At 49.9% G+C, this 23,863-nt stretch overlaps 1 protein-coding gene across 1 annotated transcript in view; it reads right to left on the reverse strand.

The window, feature by feature from the left end:
• LOC115113575 (protein CBFA2T3-like) overlaps window positions 1-23,863 on the reverse strand; it is a 59,186-nt gene that overhangs the window by 14,232 nt on the left and 21,091 nt on the right. Inside the window, 5 exon segments of the mRNA XM_065013027.1 lie at window positions 1,168-1,189; window positions 1,716-1,897; window positions 3,873-3,962; window positions 4,143-4,393; window positions 14,999-15,141. Coding sequence (XP_064869099.1) covers window positions 1,168-1,189; window positions 1,716-1,897; window positions 3,873-3,962; window positions 4,143-4,393; window positions 14,999-15,141 — 688 coding nt within the window.

Raw genomic sequence — 23,863 nt, forward strand, 5'->3', positions numbered from 1 at the left:
GAATCCCCCCTGCTGAGAAGCTCACTGTTCACTTCAGACAGAATCTACTCCAGAGTGTGTGCACAGCTGTACGCCATACGTAAGAAATACACTCGGTATATTCTGTGTCTCGAGCTGGGATCCAAACTCTTAATCCTAACGTCCCTCATCTCACTCTCGTAACTTGCAAGTGTAGTCTCTCCCACAGACCTACGGGGCCGTTGTGAGTCTGTGTTTGGCAGATGTTCAGTGGCGGCCCTGTTTTGGGAGCCATCTGGACAGTTTAAACGCCGGTGTTGATATTCATCTGTTTAGCTTGGTGAAACAGCCAGGCATTCGGAGGTAAATCGCTCTCTATCTTCCCCGGGATCAAAGGCAAATGAAAGGAATTTCAGTGCCATGTGGATGCGAGTGTGTTTCTGTTTACGAGTCCGTGTGTGTGTATATTACTGTCTGTCTCTGTGTGTGTGTGTGTGTATATGGGTATTTGTCCCCTCTTTGTTTACGTGATGAATCCCCTCCCACCCTCTACCCCCAATCCCCTCTGCAGACCCTCTCCACCTCTGGCAGGCTGTGGGTCGTGGGGTGAGACTGTGGGGGGATGTGTCTGTCTCTGTCAGTGCTCTAGCCCGCCACCGATATCTCACATATCTAAGCAACAGCTGGCCCAGCCCACCGTGACACTGTAAGCCAGGGGTTGGGAGGCGGAGGTGTGCAGATTACAGAGGGATTGCCCGTTCCTCCACCCTCTCTCTCTCTCCCCCTCCCCCCCCTCCCTCCCTCCCCGTCACTATAAGCTCAAGCAGGGGTTCAGCAGGATCTGGACACATCTCTGACATACTGACTAGCTGACTGAAGGAAAGGACAGGAGAGAAGAGAAAGGAGAGAGGAGAGGAGAGGTGAGGAGAGGAGAGGAAGCCAAAGATAAAGGGATGGGGAGTGAGAGAGATGGGGAGGTGGAGAGTAGTGCTGTGGTTTTGTCTGTCTTAAATTCCAGATGTGTCTCCACCAGCCCCTTCATACGGCCCACTATGTGGGGCGGATATGGCAGCAGGCTGCTGTGGGGAGGGCAGGGAAGTGTATAGGACAGTGAGGGCATTGTCTGTGGGTTGGACTTAGGACATCTCCTCATACTGTACTGGGGCCGCTGACACAGAGCCACTGCTGCTGCTGTGGTTATAGCGTGACGTCCACAGCATCTGGACTTGTCCTCCTCCTCCCTCCTCCTCCTCCTCCTCCCCTCGCAGACAGCTGGCACAGCCTGAATCACCCTCCCTACCCGCCTGGCATCAGGGCTGCCCAGACTTCCGCCTCCCGCACAGAGGATTTATAACCTCCCCCTTGTGGCTTGGCATTTCCAAATACCCAGAAATAATTCAATTATTTGTGTGTGTAAGCCTGTGTGTGTTTTTTCAGTTGTGTTTCTGCTGTAAGATGGAGGGAGAGGAGTGATAAGTTGTTTTCCAGCTGTGGCATGTGACGTGTCTGCATAGTGTGTGTATTTTGAGTGTGTGTGTGTATTTTGAGAGTGTGTGTGTATTTTGAGTGTGTGTGAGTGTGTGTGTGTGTATTTTGAGTGTGTGTGTGTGTGTATTTTGAGTGTGTGTGTGTGTATTTTGAGTGTGTGTGTATTTTGAGTGTGTGTGTGTGTGTGTGTATTTTGAGTTTGTGTGTATTTTGAGTGTGTGTGTGTATTTTGAGTGTGTGTGTGTGTGTGTGTGCTGGTCACTCAGTACCTGTCGGGGGTCCTCCTCTTGCCATGCTCGTTGATCTCCATCATGATCTCAGAGGAGTCCAGGGGCGAGCTGGCGTTGGCGTCCAGCAGCAGCTGCTCATGCTGGGCCAGATACTGGGCGGGTGTCTGCTTGGCCATCCGTGCACAGTGGAGGAGCTCCCTCTGAAGCAGGGGCAGGTTCGCCTGGGAGAGGAGAGGGAAGGGGGAGAGAAGGGAGGAGGGACAGGAGGAATGAAAGGAGAAGATATGGTAAGTGGAAAAAGGCAAGACAAGGAGGAGGGTCAAGGTGGGAGGTGGAGGATGAGAGAGGAGAGACAGGGCATAAAAATAAAATAGTTTTAGAATTAAGAGCCAGAGCATGTGGGAGGGAAAGACAAAGACAGAGAGAGAGATTGAGAGAGAAAGTGAGAGCGATTTAGAGAGAAAGTGAGAGAGCGAGAGAGATTGAGAGAGAAAGAGAGAGGATGAGACAGGGAGGGTGAGATAACACAGACCCACCACCACACATTCCTCCCCAGTGTCTGTCTCCCTCAGGGGGAGGAAGAGGGGAGAGAGGAGGGGTAAGTGGGTGCTGTCAGAGAGCTCAGTCAGGCCGTCACTTTGACAAAGCACAGCGCTAGCTGCCATGTCACAGATGTGTAACCTCATGGCACACCAGGCCGGCTGGAAAACTGTCCTCTTGACACAAGGTCCTGAGCCATCCTCTGGATGCTGCTAGAGGCACGCCATGCCACTCTCACAATAATAATAATCTCCCCTAATGAGACAGCTAGCGCCCATCAGACACTGGCCTATCTATCTATCTATCTATCTATCTATCTATCTATCTATCTATCTATCTATCTATCTATCTATCTATCTATCTATCTATCTATCTATCTATCTATCTATCTATCTATCTATCTATCTATCTATCTATCTATCTATCTATCTATCTATCTAGCACACTGTGGGAATGCTGCCTGGTTGCTAGTTAACACCTTCCTATAGAGCAGATACTGTTTGCTTGTTCATCTTTCCCTCACTGAGCTAACCAAGATCTCCATAGTGAATGTATTGTATGTATGTGAATGTATTTGTGTTGGTATGTGGTGTGTGGAATACATTCCATCCACAACCGTACAAGCCACCATCATGTCTGCAATTATAGTTAATAACCAGGCATGACTCCAGCTTGGCCCGCCCCCCTGTTGTCCCCCATATGTCCCTCTGCTCTGGGAATAAACAGGAGGGACAGAGAGACAGAGTGTGTGGGACAGACAGGAATGTGTGCCCTAGTCACCACCAAGCAGCACGGCCAGCACCCAGCACCGACACACAGACAGACACAGGCACGCGCGCACACAGACACGCACACGCAGTGTCAGCATGACTGCCCCTCCCTCCATCAGAACCGTCAGCAGTGTCCCTGAAGGCCCATTCCCTACTGTCACATTTGTTACATGTGTTATGTATTGAACAGCTGGCATTGTGACTTCTGGACCACAGCAGAGTAATGTGTTATTCATAATGACAGTCGTTCGGAAAGATGGATTTTGTCTCTCTCTCTCTCTCTCTCTCTCTCTCGCCTTGCTCTCGTCTCCGTGACTGTGGGTTTGACAATGCAGGTAACAGGATCAGGCCAAAGACATCAGCCAGAGTAAAAAGCTCTGCGTGGTAGCCGCCCCGGGCCGGCAACATCTGTCAGGGAGCCTTATTTACCCTCCCCTCCCTCCCTCCCTCCGCTCCACGCCGCACCACTCAGGGTAAACACTCGTGTGCCAGTTTTAATGAATCGCAAACGATGGCCATATGGACCAGCGGATCAGCCCAGCGCCAGGCAGGCGGCAGCAGACTGGGTTGGAAATCTGCAGGGTCCTACTCCCTTTATATACCGAGCTTCAATCAGCTCCACACCCACACACTAATGGAGGAATCACACACGGCTCAGGCACAGAAACCAGGTCGCTTTCTACACTGGCCAGCCATCCGGAGAATATTCTTTGTTTGTTTGGGTGGGTTTTGTTCTCGAAAGCCCTTCCTTCCATCTCCATATGCAAGCTAATATCAGAAGCGGAAGCTGCTCAAAGGGACATACTGGGGAATATAACCTGGGGATTCCTAGGCAGCCTATTGGAAAAAGGGAGGGTGTGTCTACGTTGGGTTTTGATGTGCTTACCTTGAGGAACGGAATGACAAAGGGACGCAGCGGGAAGTTGGTAGCCTCCTGGAGTTTGGAGTGGAACTCTTCTATGGTCAGGGTGGAATTCTGTCAAAAACCAGAGGAAGGGAGAGATTGGAACACTTGGGAAAGAAGCTTCACAGTAAAACATGGAGAGACAGAAAGAGATATTGGACACAACTAAGTAAGTACTGTAACTCCAGAAAAGTAGAAGAACGAGTGGGCGAGATAGACAGACAGGGGAGAGGGATAGAGAAGAGGACTTACCACCAGGCCCAGCACCAGACTGCGGACTCGCTCTCCGATCTCGGGCGAGATGTCGTTGCCGAACTGCTGCAGCGTGGTGAGGAAGCGCTTGAGCTTGCAGAGCTGGCGGGCCCCACAGGCTGGCGGCAGCTGCTGATTGGACAGGGAGGCGGTGGACGACATGGCGGGGCCGTTGCTGAAGCCGTTGGGTGTAGAGGGCGCCCCGTTGAGCGAAGTGGGCGAGTGACTCGAGTGACTGCTCCCGTTCAGCACTGCAGGGAGAGAGAGGGAGAGAGGCCATCCGTCAGTACCAGTCTGTTGTCCTCCTCCATCCTCCACCTGTCCCTCTACCTCCTCCCCCCAGACGTCATGCGGTGTGAGGGAGCCGGAGGACAGGGTCGAGGAGGGTGGTGATGGCACAGGCATCCTTAAGGTTGGTGCGGAGAGCTCCACACTAAGGCTGAGGCCAGGTAACACACTAAGGCTGAGGCCAGGGAACACACTAAGACTGAGGCCAGGAAACACACTAAGACTGAGGCCAGGAAACACACTAAGACTGAGGCCAGGAAACACACTAAGGCTGAGGCCAGGTAACACACTAAGGATGAGGCCAGGAAACACACTAAGGCTGAGGCCAGGAAACACACTAAGACTGAGGCCAGGAAACACACTAAGGCTGAGGCCAGGGAACACACTAAGGATGAGCCCAGGAATCACACTAAAGCTGAGGCCAGGAAACACACTAAGACTGAGGCCAGGAAACACACTAAGGCTGAGGCCAGGAAACACACTAAAGCTGAGGCCAGGAAACACACTAAGACTGAGGCCAGGAAACACACTAAGACTGAGGCCAGGAAACACACTAAGACTGAGGCCAGGAAACACACTAAGGCTGAGGCCAGGAAACACACTAAAGCTGAGGCCAGGGAACACACTAAGGCTGAGGCCAGGGAACACACTAAGGCTGGGGCCAGGAAACACACTAAGGCTGAGGCCAGGAAACACACTAAGGCTGAGGCCAGGGAACACTCTAAGGATGAGCCCAGGAATCACACTAAAGCTGAGGCCAGGAAACACACTAAAGCTGAGGCCAGGAAACACACTAAAGCTGAGGCCAGGAAACACACTAAAGCTGAGGCAAGGGAACACACTAAGGCTGAGGCCAGGGAACACACTAAGGCTGGGGCCAGGAAACACACTAAGGCTGAGGCCAGGGAACACACTAAGGATGAGCCCAGGAATCACACTAAAGCTGAGGCCAGGAAACACACTAAAGCTGAGGCCAGGAAACACACTAAAGCTGAGGCCAGGGAACACACTAAGGCTGAGGCCAGGGCACACACTAAAGCTGAGGCCAGGAAACACACTAAAGCTGAGGCCAGGGCACACACTAAGGCTGAGGCCATGAAACACACTAAAGCTGAGGCCAGGTAACGCACTAAGGCTGAGGCCAGGGAACACACTAAGGCTGAGGCCAGGGAACACACTAAGGCTGAGGCCAGGGAACACACTAAGGCTGAGGCCAGGGAACACACTAAGGCTGAGGCCAGGAAACACACTAAAGCTGAGGCCAGGAAACACACTAAGACTGAGGCCAGGAAACACACTAAGACTGAGGCCAGGAAACACACTAAGACTGAGGCCAGGAAACACACTAAGGCTGCGGCCAGGAAACACACTAAAGCTGAGGCCAGGGAACACACTAAGGCTGAGGCCAGGGAACACACTAAGGCTGGGGCCAGGAAACACACTAAGGCTGAGGCCAGGAAACACACTAAGGCTGAGGCCAGGGAACACTCTAAGGATGAGCCCAGGAATCACACTAAAGCTGAGGCCAGGAAACACACTAAAGCTGAGGCCAGGAAACACACTAAAGCTGAGGCCAGGAAACACACTAAAGCTGAGGCAAGGGAACACACTAAGGCTGAGGCCAGGGAACACACTAAGGCTGGGGCCAGGAAACACACTAAGGCTGAGGCCAGGGAACACACTAAGGATGAGCCCAGGAATCACACTAAAGCTGAGGCCAGGAAACACACTAAAGCTGAGGCCAGGAAACACACTAAAGCTGAGGCCAGGGAACACACTAAGGCTGAGGCCAGGGCACACACTAAAGCTGAGGCCAGGAAACACACTAAAGCTGAGGCCAGGGCACACACTAAGGCTGAGGCCATGAAACACACTAAAGCTGAGGCCAGGGAACGCACTAAGGCTGAGGCCAGGGAACACACTAAGGCTGAGGCCAGGGAACACACTAAGGCTGAGGCCAGGGAACACACTAAGGCTGAGGCCAGGGAACACATTAAAGCTGAGGCCAGGGAATGCACTAAGGCTGCGGCCAGGAAATGCACTAAATCTGAGGCCAGGGAACACACTAAAGCTGAGGCAAGGGAACACACTAAAGCTGAGGCCAGGGAACACACTAAAGCTGAGGCCAGGGAACACACTAAAGCTGAGGCCAGGAAACACACTAAGGCTGAGGCCAGGGAACACACTAAAGCTGAGGCCAGGGAACACACTAAGGCTGAGGCCAGGGAACACACTAAGGCTGGGGCCAGGAAACACACTAAGGCTGAGGCCAGGGCACACACTAAGGCTGAGCCCAGGAATCACACTAAAGCTGAGGCCAGGAAACACACTAAAGCTGAGGCCAGGAAACACACTAAAGCTGAGGCCAGGAAACACACTAAGGCTAAGGCCAGGAAACACACTAAGGCTGAGGCCAGGAAACACACTAAGACTGAGGCCAGGAAACACACTAAGGCTGAGGCCAGGAAACACACTAAAGCTGAGGCCAGGGAACACACTAAGGCTGAGGCCAGGGAACACACTAAGGCTGGGGCCAGGAACACACTAAGGATGAGCCCAGGAATCACACTAAAGCTGAGGCCAGGAAACACACTAAAGCTGAGGCCAGGAAACACACTAAAGCTGAGGCCAGGAAACACACTAAGGCTAAAGCCAGGAAACACACTAAGGCTGAGGCCAGGAAACACACTAAGACTGAGGCCAGGAAACACACTAAGACTGAGGCCAGGAAACACACTAAAGCTGAGGCCAGGGAACACACTAAAGCTGAGGCCAGGAAACACACTAAGGCTGAGGCCAGGGAACACACTAAAGCTGAGGCCAGGGAATGCACTAAGGCTGAAGCCAGGGAATGCACTAAGGCTGAGGCCAGGGCACACACTAAGGCTGAGGCCAGGGCACACACTAAGGCTGAGGCCAGGGAATGCATTAAGGCTGAGGCCAGGAAACACACTAAAGCTGAGGCCAGGAAACACACTAAAGCTGAGGCCAGGGAACACACTAAAGCTGAGGCCAGGGAACACACTAAAGCTGAGGCCAGGGAACACACTAAAGCTGAGGCCAGGGAACACACTAAAGTGGAGGCCAGGAAACACACTAAAGCGGAGGCCAGGAAACACACTAAGGCTGAGGCCAGGAAACACACTAAGGCTGAGGCCAGGAAACACACTAAAGCTGAGGCCAGGGAACACACTAAGGCTGAGGCCAGGGAACACACGAAGGCTGGGGACAGGAAACACACTAAGGCTGAGGCCAGGAAACACACTAAAGCTGAGGCCAGGAAACACACTAAGACTGAGGCCAGGAAACACACTAAGACTGAGGCCAGGAAACACACTAAGGCTGAGGCCAGGAAACACACTAAGGCTGAGGCCAGGGAACACACTAAGGCTGAGGCCAGGGAACACACTAAGGCTGAGGCCAGGGAACACACTAAGGCTGAGGCCAGGGAACACACGAAAGCTGAGGCCAGGGAACACACTAAAGCTGAGGCCAGGGCACACACTAAGGCTGAGGCCAGGGAACACACTAAGGCTGAGGCCAGGGAACACACTAAGGCTGAGGCCAGGGAACACACTAAAGCTGAGGCCAGGGAATGCACTAAGGCTGAAGCCAGGGAATGCACTAAGGCTGAGGCCAGGGCACACACTAAGGCTGAGGCCAGGGAACACACTAAGGCTGAGGCCAGGGAATGCATTAAGGCTGAGGCCAGGAAACACACTAAGGCTGAGGCCAGGGAACACACTAAAGCTGATGCTAGGGAACACACTAAAGCTGAGTCCAGGGAACAAACTAAAGCTGAGGCCAGGAAACACACTAAAGCTGAGGCCAGGGAACACACTAAAGCTGAGGCCAGGGAACACACTAAAGCTGAGGCCAGGGAACACACTAAAGCTGAGGCCAGGAAACACACTAAGGCTGAGGCCAGGGAACACACTAAAGCTGAGGCCAGGGAATGCACTAAGGCTGAAGCCAGGGAATGCACTAAGGCTGAGTCCAGGGCACACACTAAGGCTGAGGCCAGGGCACACACTAAGGCTGAGGCCAGGGAATGCATTAAGGCTGAGGCCAGGAAACACACTAAAGCTGAGGCCAGGGAACACACTAAAGCTGAGGCCAGGGAATGCACTAAAGCTGAGGCCAGGGAATGCACTAAGGCTGAGGCCAGGAAACACACTAAAGCTGAGGCCAGGGAACACACTAAAGCTGAGGCCAGGGAACACACTAAAGCTGAGGCCAGGGAACACACTAAGTCTGAGGCAAGGGAACACACTAAAGCGGAGGCCAGGAAACACACTAAAGCGGAGGCCAGGGAACACACTAAAGCTGAGGCCAGGGAACACACTAAAGCTGAGGCCAGGGAATGCACTAAGGCTGAGGCCAGGAAACACACTAAAGCTGAGGCCAGGGAACACACTAAAGCTGAGGCCAGGGAATGCACTAAAGCTGAGGCCAGGAAACACACTAAGGCTGAGGCCAGGGAACACACTAAAGCAGAGGCCAGGGAATGCACTAAGGCTGAAGCCAGGGAACGCACTAAGGCTGAGGCCAGGGCACACACTAAGGCTGAGGCCAGGAAACACACTAAGGCTGAGGCCAGGGCACACACTAAGGCTGAGGCCAGGGAACACACTAAGGCTGAGGCCAGGAAACACACTAAGGCTGAGGCCAGGGAACACACTAAGGCTGAGGCCAGGGAACACACTAAGGCTGAGGCCAGGGAACACACTAAGACTGAGGCCAGGGAACACACTAAAGCTGAGGCCAGGGAACACACTAAAGCTGAGGCCAGGGAATGCACTAAGTCTGAGGCCAGGAAACACACTAAAGCTGAGGCCAGGGAACACACTAAAGCTGAGGCCAGGGAACACACTAAAGCTAAGGCCAGGGAATGCACTAAGGCTGAGGCCAGGAAACACACTAAAGCTGAGGCCAGGGAACACACTAAAGCTGAGGCCAGGGAACACACTAAAGCTGAGGCCAGGGAACACACTACGGCTGAGGCCAGGGAACACACTAAGGCCGAGGCCAGGAAACACACTAAAGCTGAGGCCAGGGAATGCACTAAGGCTGAGGCCAGGAAACACACTAAAGCTGAGGCCAGGGAACACACTAAAGCTGAGGCCAGGGAACACACTAAAGCTGAGGCCAGGGAACGCACTAAAGCTGAGGCCAGGAAACACACTAAAGCTGAGGCCAGGGAACGCACTAAAGCTGAGGCCAGGGAACACACTAAGGCTGAGGCCAGGGAACACACTAAGCCTGAGGCCAGGGAACACACTAAAGCTGAGGCCAGGAAACACACTAAGGCTGAGGCCAGGGAACACACTAAAGCTGAGGCCAGGGAACACACTAAGGCTGAGGCCAGGGAACACACTAAAGCTGAGGCCAGGGAACACACTAAAGCTGAGGCCAGGGAACACACTAAGGCTGAGGCCAGGGAACACACTAAGGCTGAGGCCAGGGAACACACTAAAGCTGAGGCCAGGGAACACACTAAAGCTGAGGCCAGGGAACACACTAAGGCTGAGGCCAGGAACACACTAAAGCTGAGGCCAGGGAACACACTAAAGCTGAGGCCAGGGAACACACTAAAGCTGAGGCCAGGGAACACACTAAGGCTGAGGCCAGGGAACGCACTAAAGCTGAGGCCAGGGAACACACTAAAGCTGAGGCCAGGGAACACACTAAAGCTGAGGCCAGGGAACACACTAAGGCTGAGGCCAGGAACACACTAAGGCTGAGGCCAGGGAACACACTAAGGCTGAGGCCAGGAACACACTACAGCTGAGGCCAGGGAACACACTAAGGCTGAGGCCAGGGAACACACTAAAGCTGAGGCCAGGGAACACACTAAGGCTGAGGCCAGGGAACACACTAAAGCTGAGGCCAGGGAACACACTAAGGCTGAGGCCAGGGAACAGACTAAGGCTGAGGCCAGGGAACACACTAAAGCTGAGGCCAGGGAACACACTAAAGCTGAGGCCAGGGAACACACTAAGGCTGAGGCCAGGGAACACACTAAAGCTGAGGCCAGGGAACACACTAAAGCTGAGGCCAGGGAACACACTAAAGCTGAGGCCAGGGAACACACTAAGGCTGAGGCCAGGGAACGCACTAAAGCTGAGGCCAGGGAACACACTAAAGCTGAGGCCAGGGAACACACTAAAGCTGAGGCCAGGGAACACACTAAGGCTGAGGCCAGGGAACACACTAAGGCTGAGGCCAGGGAACACACTAAGGCTGAGGCCAGGGAACACACTACAGCTGAGGCCAGGGAACACACTAAGGCTGAGGCCAGGGAACACACTAAAGCTGAGGCCAGGGAACACACTAAGGCTGAGGCCAGGGAACACACTAAAGCTGAGGCCAGGGAACACACTAAGGCTGGGTAAAGACACTGTTGCCTGCTAACCCGTACTCTGCTGCTCGTGCTCTGCCTCGGCTCATACCAGTTTGAGTGAAGGCTCTGTGTGCAGTAACTTCAGCTGCCTTTCACAAGTGGGACCGTTTGACCCCCCCTCTTTCCCACTGCCCCTCCTCCCCTTCACCAGTCTGTTTCTAACTTTCGCTCACCCACTCACTCAGTAGGACACAACTATAAGAGGAACGTGTTAAAGAGGTGCCAAAAATAGGCCTGTGGCCTGTGTTAGTTTATTCCAATAGCAGGTGTGTTGCTAAATCAGTCCTTGCACATGTCCACCAGCTGAAAGTAGATTTGCAGCTTTCAGGTTCAGGGCACCCCCACCCCACCTCCCCACCCTGCCTGGCTGCCACACTCCTGCTCCACACCCCTCCACTACTCCCTCTGTTCCAAGCTCCACCTTTCCCCTGCTTCATCTACTGAATGGTACATTACCCAATATTGGTGGGATATTCTTACACTCCATAATTGTCTTCAGTGACTGTCACAACAAGATGTACGTCTCATTCAGAATGAAATCATATTCAATTCACTCATTTGTAACTTATCATATAGTATACTATTGTTTCCTCTGATATTTCTGATATGGCTTGTTTTTATACTGTATAATGTATATAAATCTGATGTTTTTATGTTTTGTTTATTCTTAGTCTTGGGTGTATGCGGCTGAATTATTGAGATGTTAAAGGATGTATGCATGTGTGAGTTTAATATGATATGTTTTAAGCTTGGTGGGCGGTACTCCGTATATACTGTATAGCAGGGTATTTTGATATATTGAAACTATTGATTTGAGGTTTTTCAATACACTTTCATATTTGTAGCTACTCTTTAATGAAATACCTTTAGTTAACTTGTGCAATACGTTAGGAGATAAAGCAGATCGCATTCTTCATTTCACCTGTCACATTATTTGACATTATGAAGCTAACCGTAGTTCCCCCAGGACAGTGGAGCCAGTCATGTTTGTTTGAAATAGCACAACAGGAGAAAGCAGGAGCAGGTGAGGCCAGCTGTGTATTGACAGAGCTCACGTTTTATATCGAAAGTCAACCATGTTATTTTGCTTCAATAGACTGATCAGGGAGATGCAACTATAGTTTTTCCTTCACAGAAAAGACATTAGTGCAACACATTCGGCAGAAAACAGCTTCATTTTCATCAGATGACAACAGAAGTGCAACGCTACTTGGCTGTTAGCTAGCTACACAAGTAAATGAGCTTCCAATGAAAAAATAAGCTGCATGGCCATCATATTTCTAATGTTTATCATAGAAAGAATGTAGCCCGTTACATTTCCTAATGTTGGGCTTAAAGTTAATCTTGCATTTTACCAGAGAAAAGTAGGCTACACCGATAAAAGTACAGGAGAAAAGGTAGCTACACATCAGTCAGAGCGCTGTCTGTTGATAGAATGCCCATTCATGAATTCTCATCTGAGGGGAGAAGTGCAACTGAAGTATGAAATTAGCCTGATGCCGACCAGAAATTACAATAACAAGCATTTTACATCTGCGTTTACAAAACACAGCAAGATATTTCTGAAGCATTTTATCTTTCTTTCCTGAGTGAAACACGCAGAAATCTGCATTAACTCGACCCCTAAGTTAACTTGCAAGTTAATGAAAGTAAGTGGCTGAACTAATAGGATGACGGGGCATCATATTGTGTTAGCTTTCTACCATGTTTGAGAAGTCAAAGCTCTTTGGATGAGTTACCTGTACAGCTTACACGATCTTGATTTCCTTGCATTTTTTCTCCTCTCAGTTCTTGGTCTGTCTTCTCCTCTCCCCTCTTCTCTGAGCAGAGCAGGCATGCCTGTTTCCCTAGCAACTCCAGACTCCACACAGACACAAGTGTAGCCTATAAATGCTGATCCAGAGCCAGTGCTGTACTTCCTTAAGACAAGCATGCGTCTGGAACTTTGTTCATTTGGACAATGTCTCTCGTCCACATTCGCTTGTAAATGTCCAAACTCACCAAAAATGACATTCGGTAGTGCCTACCTAGATATGTATACATTTCGTAGCAGAATTGCCTGTCTCTGCAATTAGTTTATTTTTGTTTTGTGCTCATTAGCGTATTTAGCTAGCAGCCTCCATCGAAATTCGCTAATATCTGTGCTAATTTTGTTAGCATTCTGGTAATAGATGCCCAATGGGCTTTTTTTGTGTTTTTTTTGGAGCCACCTTGTGTACTAAGCCAGTAATACCGTATATCCCGGTATGAGAGAAGGGTGGATATGAGAGAAGGATGGTATGACCGTATATCCCGGTATGAGAGAAGGGTGGTATGACCATATATCCCGGTAGGAGAGAAGGGTGGATATGAGAGAAGGATGGTATGACCATATATCCCGGTATGAGAGAAGGACGGTATGACCGTATATACCAGTAGGAGAGAAGGACGGTATGACCGTATATCCCGGTATGAGAGAAGGGTGGATATGAGAGAAGGATGGTATGACCGTATATCCCGGTATGAGAGAAAGGTGGATATGAGAGAAAGACGGTATGACCGTATATCCCGGTATGAGAGAAAGGTGGATATGAGAGAAGGACGGTATGACCGTATATCCCGGTATGAGAGAAGGGTGGATATGAGAGAAGGACGGTATGACCGTATATCCCGGTATGAGAGAAAGGTGGATATGAGAGAAGGACGGTATGACCGTATATCCCGGTATGAGAGAAGGGTGGATATGAGAGAAGGATGGTATGACCGTATATCCCGGTATGAGAGAAGGGTGGATATGAGAGAAGGACGGTATGACCGTATATCCCGGTATGAGAGAAGGATGGTATGACCGTATATCCCGGTATGAGAGAAGGATGGTATGACCGTATATCCCGGTATGAGAGAAGGACGGTATGACCGTATATCCCGGTATGAGAGAAGGATGGTATGACCGTATATCCCGGTATGAGAGAAGGACGGTATGACCGTATATCCCGGTATGAGAGAAGGACGGTATGACCGTATATCCCGGTATGAGAGAAGGATGGTATGACCGTATATCCCGGTATGAGAGAAGGGTGGTATGACCGTATATCCCGATATGAGAGAAGGGCGGAGATGAGAGAATGATGGTATGACGATCTGGATACCACCACCCATCCAATGTTTGAAAACATTTCAATCTGCAGGGTGTTTAATTTCTCCCCCAGTTTGTCGGAGTGCATATGGCAGTATGCCAACAGTGTGTGTTAGATGGTAGTGTTTGAATATATGTTCTGTACACAGTTCCTCTCATTTCTACCCTTGACTCTAATCTCTCCATTGGAGCCAGGCCGGTCGGCACACATGTGGGCTAACCATGTGACCCGCCACTTGTGTTCTGGTTTTAGAGGGGAGAGCGAGCTACACTGGTGACCACCACAACAGGTGAAACAACACGGACTGTCATTGCTATATAGGGAAGAAAGTGGTCTGTAGCCCGGCGAGCCCAGCAATGCCCCCTGTGCAACTACAGCCGGTAAACAAGCCCCCCACATATACACACACACACACACACACACACACACACACACACACACACACACACACACACACACACACACACACACACACACACACACACACACACACACACACACAGAGACAGTGCCACAGCCATTCTCACACATACTCCAAGACACTTGATCCACCAGGGAATTCTACACACACAACTGACTGAAGTCAAGTCTTCATGTTGAAGCTACAGTATCATCAGAAACACACAGCCAGGCCTATGGAGCCCAGCAGCCGCCTGTAGCAGCCCGTTTCCCTGAAGCCCAGGCAGGTTCCCTTCCTAACAGCCTAACAGCCGCAGAGGTAGAGCCGTGCCAATGACAGAGAAGAGCTGATGCAGCACTCCTACCAGCTCACTATTCTGTTCACATCCTGCCCGGCCCAATGCTGCACAAAACACCTTCAAGATAGATACATAGTACTACCTCAGGGAATTTACAAGGTTCTTTATAAAGGTACAAAGAGGATTCAGGCATTCAAGGGAGAACACAGACATGGTAGCAATACAGAATAGTATTTTATGCCAGGTAAGATATGATATAAGTATTTTTTTTAATTGAAAGATAGCATGCATACATGTTTTAGAGTGCAAACAGAGAAATAAGGAATTTAAAAAATGCCTTACTTGACCTACTGGTGGTGGGTGTGAATGAAGCGTTGCGATTGGGTGCCTGGCTGACGGCCGGGGGTGGAGGTGGCATTGTGGGTGGAGTCAACCTGGGCTGGGTTTTGACATCAGCAGGTGAATCGGGCATCGTTCCAACCTTCTGTTCTGTGCTACCTGCAGGAGAGAGAGAGAGAGAGAGAGAGAGAGAGAGAGAGAGAGAGAGAGAGAGAGAGAGAGAGAGAGAGAGAGAGGAGAGAGAAATAAAGAAAGAAAGCGAAGGAGAGAGAGAAAGAGAGAAAAAGAGAAAGAGAGAGAGACAGTTACAAAGAGACAAACATGAAGACACATCAGACACCAACACACCCAGATGCAAACATCCAGGTACAGAATGCACACGATAAAAATCTGATCCAAACAAGCAATTTACTTCTCAGAAAAAAATCTTAATAGCTAGTTGTATTTATTGATCAGTGTTGCTTCCATTATCTGAAACCCACTCATGACCCACTGATTTGATATGAGAGAGAATGTATTGATGGCCTGGCTGTGAGGTCTTGTTTCTGCTGCAGAGACTCTGTGAACGATGTTGTACTACAGCAGAGAGATAGAGAGATGGGGGCTTGGAACAACATGCAAAATATTAGAGCTCTTGGAGACATAAAGTAACACCTGCTGGTCCGCTCAGCTGCTGTTGACGGGACCCCCCCCACACACCAACGCCCCCGTAGTACTGACATCCCTATCAGTGTCCTCCACCCCCCCCACCCCCCACTCTCCCTTCCCACCCCTCCGCCCCAGTCCCACTGATACTCCCCGCCTGTCCCTTCTTGTCCTCCATATGGACAGGCGCGTGACAGTCAGTGACAAGTGCAGCTGGATCTGCCGCTGTCCATCACAGAGACACTTCTACGAGGCTGGAATGAGGCCCCCAGCTGGGACCAAACAAGGAAAGGCAGGGCTGCTCCAGTCGGGGACAGGAGGGACGGGACGGCCTGGAGCGGTCAGGTGGCATCGCCTTTACCAGGAGATAGGACAAGGGCTGCTATTCCTCTGCCGTGCCCTGCCGCCTTCCACATACACCGGGACACACTGGCTTGTCACTGCCCAGTCTCCACACTGGCATTCTTTCTGCCTCCTACTACGACCACAACTCTTGTAGTTTCTTATGCAAAGCTGCAGAGAGAAGGCTGTAAATGTCGGTTTCTTTTTGATGTATTAAAAGGTCTATCGATTGCAATCTCAACTACATTGTTTACACATAATCACATCATTTTTCATTCAAAATAATATTTTGTTCTTTGAAATAATGTGGATAAAATGTATTAATCTTTCTAATATATTTTTCGGGGGCCATGCATACACATTATCCAGTGAGAGTAATCAGCCCTGGCTCAGTGTTGGAGTATTCAGTATTAAATGCTCCATGGTAAACACTGAGTGTAACGGGAAGCTGCAGCCGTCAGAGGGATGTGGGTGGAATGAGATCCTTCTCCTACAAAAACATGAGCTGCCGAGTGTGATGTCTTTCACAGCCACAGAGAAGATAGCTTTACAGTGTGTGAGACCATGTGTGTGTGTACCTACCACTCTTATATAGTGTTTATACCCTGCAAGCCCTGAACCCAGTATCTGCATTAGACCAGTACAGAGGCATGTGCTGAGGAGGAAGGTTTAAGCCAGGCCTCTCTATCAGCTGTCTCGGAGTTCACTCCACTCGGACAGCAGGATCATGTCGGCCACGCAGGGAGCCTCATAGACCTACAGGCACCCCACTAGCATGTAGTACTAGTACTCCTGGCCATGTTTGGAACAGACCTCCACCCCAACCCACCCGCTAAGCTGCAGCCGCTGCCGCCTCCACTGTCAAGTGCAAAAATAACCAAACACATCGGGTCACTGCCACACAAGCAACAGGAGGATAATTAGGTCTTGACCTCCAGGGAGAGCAGCTGCAGGAGGGTGCCGCGGTCCTCAGGGTTAAAGTGTTTCTGGGGTGGCAGGGAGAAGTCACCTCTGCAGCCAGGACGGACAGGCGCAGCTCCTTTACTGCTCTTCTCTCTACTACTGAACTACTAAACTCAGATCCTCTGCTTCTGACTATGAAAAAAATATGCAGGGCACACTGTGTTCCAGAGCAATGGTTAATGAATGGAACCCTTCCACAGTAATTCCTGCCACAGTTAACATTCTCTTTTAAACTCTTCTCTTCTCTGGGCTATTTCCATATTTGCATGTAGAACTCCCAAAAAGTTAGGCTCTGATTTTCAAGAGTGTTATTCTAGATTCTAGAAGCTACAATGGCCATTGAAAATCTGACTGTGGTCCTCTCAAACACAAGGGGCGCTCGCCAGGACACCACTCCGATCCCCCTAAACACAAGGTGTTAGTATTGAAACCCTGCTAAGGCTGGGCGATATGGCCAAAATATTATACCACTGTATTTTTAAAAAAATTGGATGGTATTTTTTGTTTTGGAGATCATTTCCACAGTGCTGCATGATGTGGGCATATAATCTAGGATTTATTTTTAACCAAATGTTGCAATTGCGATTTGAATTGCGAATTAGAGCAAAAAAAATGGAATCATGGAAATATAAAACGAATCTATGGACAGGGTAAGACAAAATAACCAGTGAAAGGATTGGGCAGTATCATAAATATAAAGACTATTCTAATTCTATAGTTAGAATATAATAGTGGGCACTTTGAATACAGTGTTGTTTGAGATGACAACGAATTAAAACGCCAGGGAGGAGTTATTTTGACAGGGTAGGAACTAGTGTTGATAAGTGTTTTCTAGGGGACCCTATCAGCTTTGGCTACATTGAATGTTTTCTCTTAGCTACTTCATGTAGCCAACATATTCTTGCTTCGCATATTTCTCTGATTTAGAAGATACTATTGCACAAACAACATGCTGATTTAGGTCCACACCATCAGCTACGTTTGCTCTTACTCAGTACACTTATTAGCTAGCTATTAGCTTTAGCGGCTAACAAGATTTAGGGCAACTTGCTAAGAAAAGACAAACTAGCTGTTTGCTGATGTAAGAAACACAAACTAATAGTGTCACTATAGAACGCTAGTGGATTTATGTTAAGAAGCAAAGTGAAAACAGCATTGTTGTCATCAGTATCGTTGTTGTATATGCTACATTGACCATGCCGACTGAACGCAAGTGTCTTGTGGTCGAGGAACATTAAATGCGCTCCTTGAGTGACAGGGGGCGTGGCTAGGTCTGTGTGGAAAGTGTCACGGAGAGAAAGTGCGGAGAGAGATGACTCAAGTAGCGAAGTCAACTATAAAAAGTGACATTACACATGGCGTATCACATTTAACAAACCAAACATGCAAATACCGGTATAGAAGGTAAAGTAAAAACGCAAACCAGTCCCTGCATCAATACTGGTATATTGAGCTGGTGGCTCCTGCTAGTAGGACTGCAATGTCCCCGCTCCCAGCCATGGACAAATGTAGACAGGTACCCTGCCTGGCCCTGTGCTGCATGGCTGGGCTGCTCTCCTCTCTGGTCTGCCTGGGTGTCTGTCTGTCAGAGAGAAGAGGAGGCAGGCAGGGCAGGGCTCGTCCATCAGTCACCACAATCAACAAAGAGTATTCCTGTTCAGGAGCTATTGTAGCTATACTGACTGACTTCGACAACAACAAAACAACTAAAGAGGACCGCACACACACTCTTTGAGGCCTGGGTTCTTGTCACTTTTTTGGTTTAAAAAAATGCAGGCAGACTGACTGACCTGATTGGTCATTTCACTCGAATCCCATAATGTACACGCACTCTATTTCCATGACGACTGAACAATCTTGACCCACCCTCTGACTGTGATTTGATTGAAACAGTGACCATTTTGACAGAAAGCATGCCTCAATCAGGGCTGTTAATTTACTCCTCGGGGAGAGTTCCTTCACATGGCAACTGCTGCTAGGGCTCCCGAGGGGTTCTGGGACGGCCTGGCTGGGAGGGCCGAGACTCCTGGGGCGAGGGGGAGAGAGGAGGAGAGGAGTCCTGCCCTCCTGGCCTGTCTGCAACTGCTGTGGGATTACTCACAGCTGTTTAATCTGACCAGCTAAAGGATGCACACACACACACACACTCACACACAACTCTGGATTTCATTTTTAATACATTAGAAAGTCTGCTCTGTCCAAACCCCCCCCCCCCCATCTGTGGCCATCTGTGCTCCCATTGTGCTGAAGGACAGGAAGGACTCGTGCCAAGGGAAAAACAGAGAGGGAAAGACAGAGTGAGATGGAGAGACTGGTAAGAGAGAGAGAGAGAGAAACAGAGTTGATGGTCCACACCTCAACAGACTTCCTGGGTAGAGCTGTCAATCCCCCAGCATGTCCATCTGACCACAGCGTGTGTCCTGTTGCTTTCACTGTGTTTCCTCTGTCTAATTAAGGAACCATGGCACCGGAGCACCACAGTGGATCCTGTTCAGGGGAGTGGTACAGGACGTTCTGAGCCTTCCTCTTCTTCCTTCCACGCAGCCCTTTTATCTCCCACTCGAAGTGGATCTACACAGTAATCAATACAGAAAATAGATTCTTACCCAGGATACAATGCTGCCTCATAGACTCCCTGAGGATTTGGGAGCCCGGCGCTGGCTCTGGCCTTAGCTGCAGCCCACAGTATGCAGTCAAAAGCTTTTGCTGATTACACTGCTGTCAGTCTCTCCTGTACACAGCTGTATGTTTCCCGTAATCACGCCTAAAAATGGCTTTCAGGGAAGGAACGGTCAGTCAGCAATCTGTGTTCTAAAAAGGGTTTCAGTTCAGTCCTATTGTGCTACAAATAAGATGAAAAACTATTCCGTGCGAGATCACACTCCAGTTTGTTATTCTGGAGCTATTTCTGGGTCTCTTGATAGATTTCAGGACATACGCTTTCACTAAAACCACCAAACACACAAGAAACCATCATGTAATGACAGGCCATTAAGAGGCTGGTTGGCTGCTGGTAGTGTCTCTGTTATCACATGGCCTATCCTTCACATTATAACAGAGCTACTGTAACTGTGCCTTAGACGCAGACAGACTCTGAGGTGGTCTCTAGAGATCTTCTCTTGCACCTCTGTCGCTCTCCCTCTCTCCAAATGGGCTCCTCTCTGGGACACATACCCCTAAATCTCTCCCTGTCTCTAGCGCGTTCCCTCTCTCCCTGTCTCTCTCTCTCTCCCTCTCTCTGTAATTCCCCCAGTCTCCAGGAATGCTGTTGTTTTTAATTTCTCCCAGCTGCTCTGGCTCGGTGCCCGCCCGCCTGCCTTCCCACATCTGCTCCCCATCAGGCCGCCGAGTAGTCCACACAAACACAGGCCTCACATCAAAACATGGGGATTAGAGCCCTGCGCCTCGGCCCCAGGACCCCGCACCCAGGGACCCCCGCACCCCTCTCCCTAGCCCCCTCCAGACTCCCTGACTCCCCATCCCCATCGCCCCTCTCCTGACCCAGGGATTGACAGAGACCCCTTAGCATGGGAGTGGGTGGAGGCACCATAAAGAATAGACTAGGTCTGACGGGAGGGAGATGTTGGAGCAGAGGGATAGTGGGTTAGATAGTGATCAGACATGCTGGATGGATGAACCTGGCATTGATGATGATGTAAAGGTCCTCCTGCCTGGGAGAACTCAGTCAACCTGTCTGAATGGCAGACTCTCTCTCTCCTCTCTCTGTGTCTCACTCTCTCTCTCTGTGCCTCTCTCTCTCTCCCTGTGTCTCTCTCTTTGTCTCTCGGTCTCTCTCTCTCTCTCTCTCTCTCTCCCTGTGTCTCTCTCTTTGTCTCTCGGTCACTCTCCCGGTCTCTCTCTCTCTGTGTCTCTCTGTCTCTCTCTGTCTTTATCTCTCTTTGTGTTAGAAACCAGACTGGGGATCATCTTGAGCTGATTTAGAGTTCAGCTTTAGGTTCACTAATGACAGGGTGTGAGAGAGCCTTGGAGAGAGAGCACCCCCAGCTCCCTCCACAGAAATGTACAAGCACGGAACAAGCAGAAACAAATATACACGTTACCCTGTTACTTGAGAATCACTGCGATACTACACAGACTGGGTTGAACAAATATGTTTAGTGAAAACAAACATTCAGTGGGGAATACATTTCTGTTTAATAATGGAGAACTGAAAGGCCCAGGGAGAAAATGCATGTGTGTGAACGTGTCTGTGTGTGTGTGTGTGTGTGTGTGTGTGTGTAGAATGAAAGATAGACAACATAGGGAAAGTTAGACTGGGCGCAGCAGGAGCCTCACAGCACATACAGTAATAACTCACAGAATATATGTTAAAACCATTTAGGGTGTGGCGGCAGTGCAGCGGTGACCCATGTGGTGTGTAACTGCTGAGACCCCAGCTGTGTGGAGGAGGAGGAGGAGGGGGTCCTCAGACACTCCATCCATTTGAGGAGGAGGAGAGAGGGATGAGGCCAGACACACTGGTTCCTGGGCTGACCTAGTTACCACTGAGTTACTGGGCAGAGGACACGAGCTGACCAGGACAGACCAGGACAAGGTCAGTGTAAAACGGTCTAATACACAGGAGAGATCAGCTCTCTCCTCGTCTGCACCAGTCAGAGACAGCGGATACAGTACTCAGATGTCTGAGACATGAGGCATGGCCAGGGAGAAAGGTAGAACAACATGGAAAACAAGGAACCAATACTGCTACTCTCTACTCTCTACTCCCTACTCCCTACTCTCTACTCTCTACTCCCTACTCTCTCTCTACTCTCTACTCCCTACTCTCTACTCTCTACTTCTCTGTTTATGTTTAAATAGGACTCTCAGTCTCTGCGTTGTTCAGTGCAGCAGTGTGTATTCCCTTACGTCTTTGTGTTTATTCATTTACCGACTACATAACAGTTTATTCCTCCACCTCTCTCCATCCCCCCTCTGTTTGCTGTTTCTGGGTAATGTTAGTGGCGGGCTGGTGGAAAAGCCAGCTCTTGATTTGAGCTGTGAGGGAGAGGGAGACTTCATGGTGATGGTGACGAAAACGCCCTGACGAGGGACCTGCGTTTCAGTGTCGGCTTCCTTCCCCACCCAACACAACAGCACTTGTGAGACAAGTTTCGGTTCCCTGCTTCTCTGTACTTTAGTGTGCTTGTCATGTGGCGCTGACGGCTGTGATGACTGTTATTGATATAATTGTATTGAAGTCTAGCGGCCATCTGTTCTCTTCAGGGAGGGCGTCGCTCGGCAGTGAAGTGGTTACATGGAGCATATCGCTACTCACAGAAAAAAAAACGTCCTTTTCACATTTTCCCAATGGCTGCTAATAAAATCCAGATGTTCCATGGAGCTCTGTTTCTCCTCCACCCCCCCCCCCCCTTTCTCCTTTTGCTCCCACCCTCCCTCTAGCTCTCTTTTTCCTCCCTTCCTCTCTCCTTCTGCTCCCTTCCTCTCTCCTTCCCCTCCTCCCCTACCGTTCTCCCCAGCCGCTAACCCAGAGCCATTCCTAAATAAAGGAAAGTATTTGTGACATTCTGCCGAGGCGGGCCGTGCCAAGAACAACTCCCCGGCCTGGCACATCTGGAGTGTGTTAGGACGGCACTGGGCACTGGCACTGGGCACTGGCACCGGCCGAGACACAGAGACGAGTGTGCGGCCACTCTGGGGATCTCACACACATACACATACCAACAAGAACTAACTGGCCCGTTGTTTGGATCCGTCAACATCCTAATTTCAGCAAAGAAAATATGGCCTCTGCAGTTTGCACCAAGATTCTACTCATACTGGCAACACAACCAAAGGGAAGAAAAGCTGGACTTCCAATCGTATCAGACAAGTCCACAGCTGTGTGCTCACAAGCAGCTAAAGCCCTAATTCTCAGGTGGACTTGTTGCTGTGTTGTTTGTGTTCTTGCTGCTGCTGTTCTATCAGACCCATTCAGCAGGAGAGCGTGCTCAGAGTGCGTGGAGCTGGCTGGCTAGAGGCTCCAGGCCCACTGTAAAAAGCTCACACCTGAACATCAATAACTGTCATCTCTGCCACCTGGGGACCGCCAGCGCCATGGGCACACAGCCGTCACCAGCACATCTGCCAACGCTGAGAGAGGGAGGGAGGGAGGGCACAGAGCAGAACAGAACAGAGAAAACACTCAAACATGGCGGGTAGAGAGAGAAGAGAGTGGGGGAAGGTACAGGGATATATAAAGTACACTATAAAGACATAGAAAGAGAGAGAGATGAAGAGAGGTGGAGAGGAAAGGGTTGGGTAGAGGGAGGGGAAGCAAAAAAGAAGACATGGAACAAGAGAGAGAGATGCAGGGAGTAGAGGGGGGTGCAGGGAGGAGAGGGGGGTGCAGGGAGGAGAGGGGGACTTATTTGGCCCAGTTCCTCAGAGCAATTCTCTTCCTTTGCTCCTTCTCACAGAGGCAGCCTCAGCCTCTCTCTGTCTCTCGCTCTCTCTCTCTCCTGCCAGCTGAGAGCTCTGCCTCAGGGTACAACAACATTTAATTTGAGCTTGAAAAAAGTTTAAATGAAAGTCATTTCTCTCTTCCACCTTCTCTGGACAACAATGAGGTCACAGTTCAACAAGACCCCATCAGACCTGACCTCACATGATGTCATTTCTCCCCAAATTGAGTTTATACTTAATACCTTTCCAGAACAACTTTGAATAAAAGTGTTTATTTCTCTTATGATTAAGATTTATGACAATTGGATTAACTTTGGCCTATTTAACAGTAACGGTAATGGACCTGCTTTCCCCTAAACACCCATATTATTCAAATTATGGGGGGAAACCGTGCCAAAAATTACCCTCGATCGGAATCTGTTTATACTGTGCACTTACACAAACAAGCTCCCCTATCAAAACACCTGCAGCTTCACCAAACACCAATTAGCTCATCAGGCTTTTAATTACTCTGTTAATTGC

Source organism: Oncorhynchus nerka, linkage group LG28 (genome assembly GCF_034236695.1).
Source record: "Oncorhynchus nerka isolate Pitt River linkage group LG28, Oner_Uvic_2.0, whole genome shotgun sequence".
Taxonomy (NCBI): Eukaryota; Metazoa; Chordata; class Actinopteri; order Salmoniformes; family Salmonidae; genus Oncorhynchus; species Oncorhynchus nerka.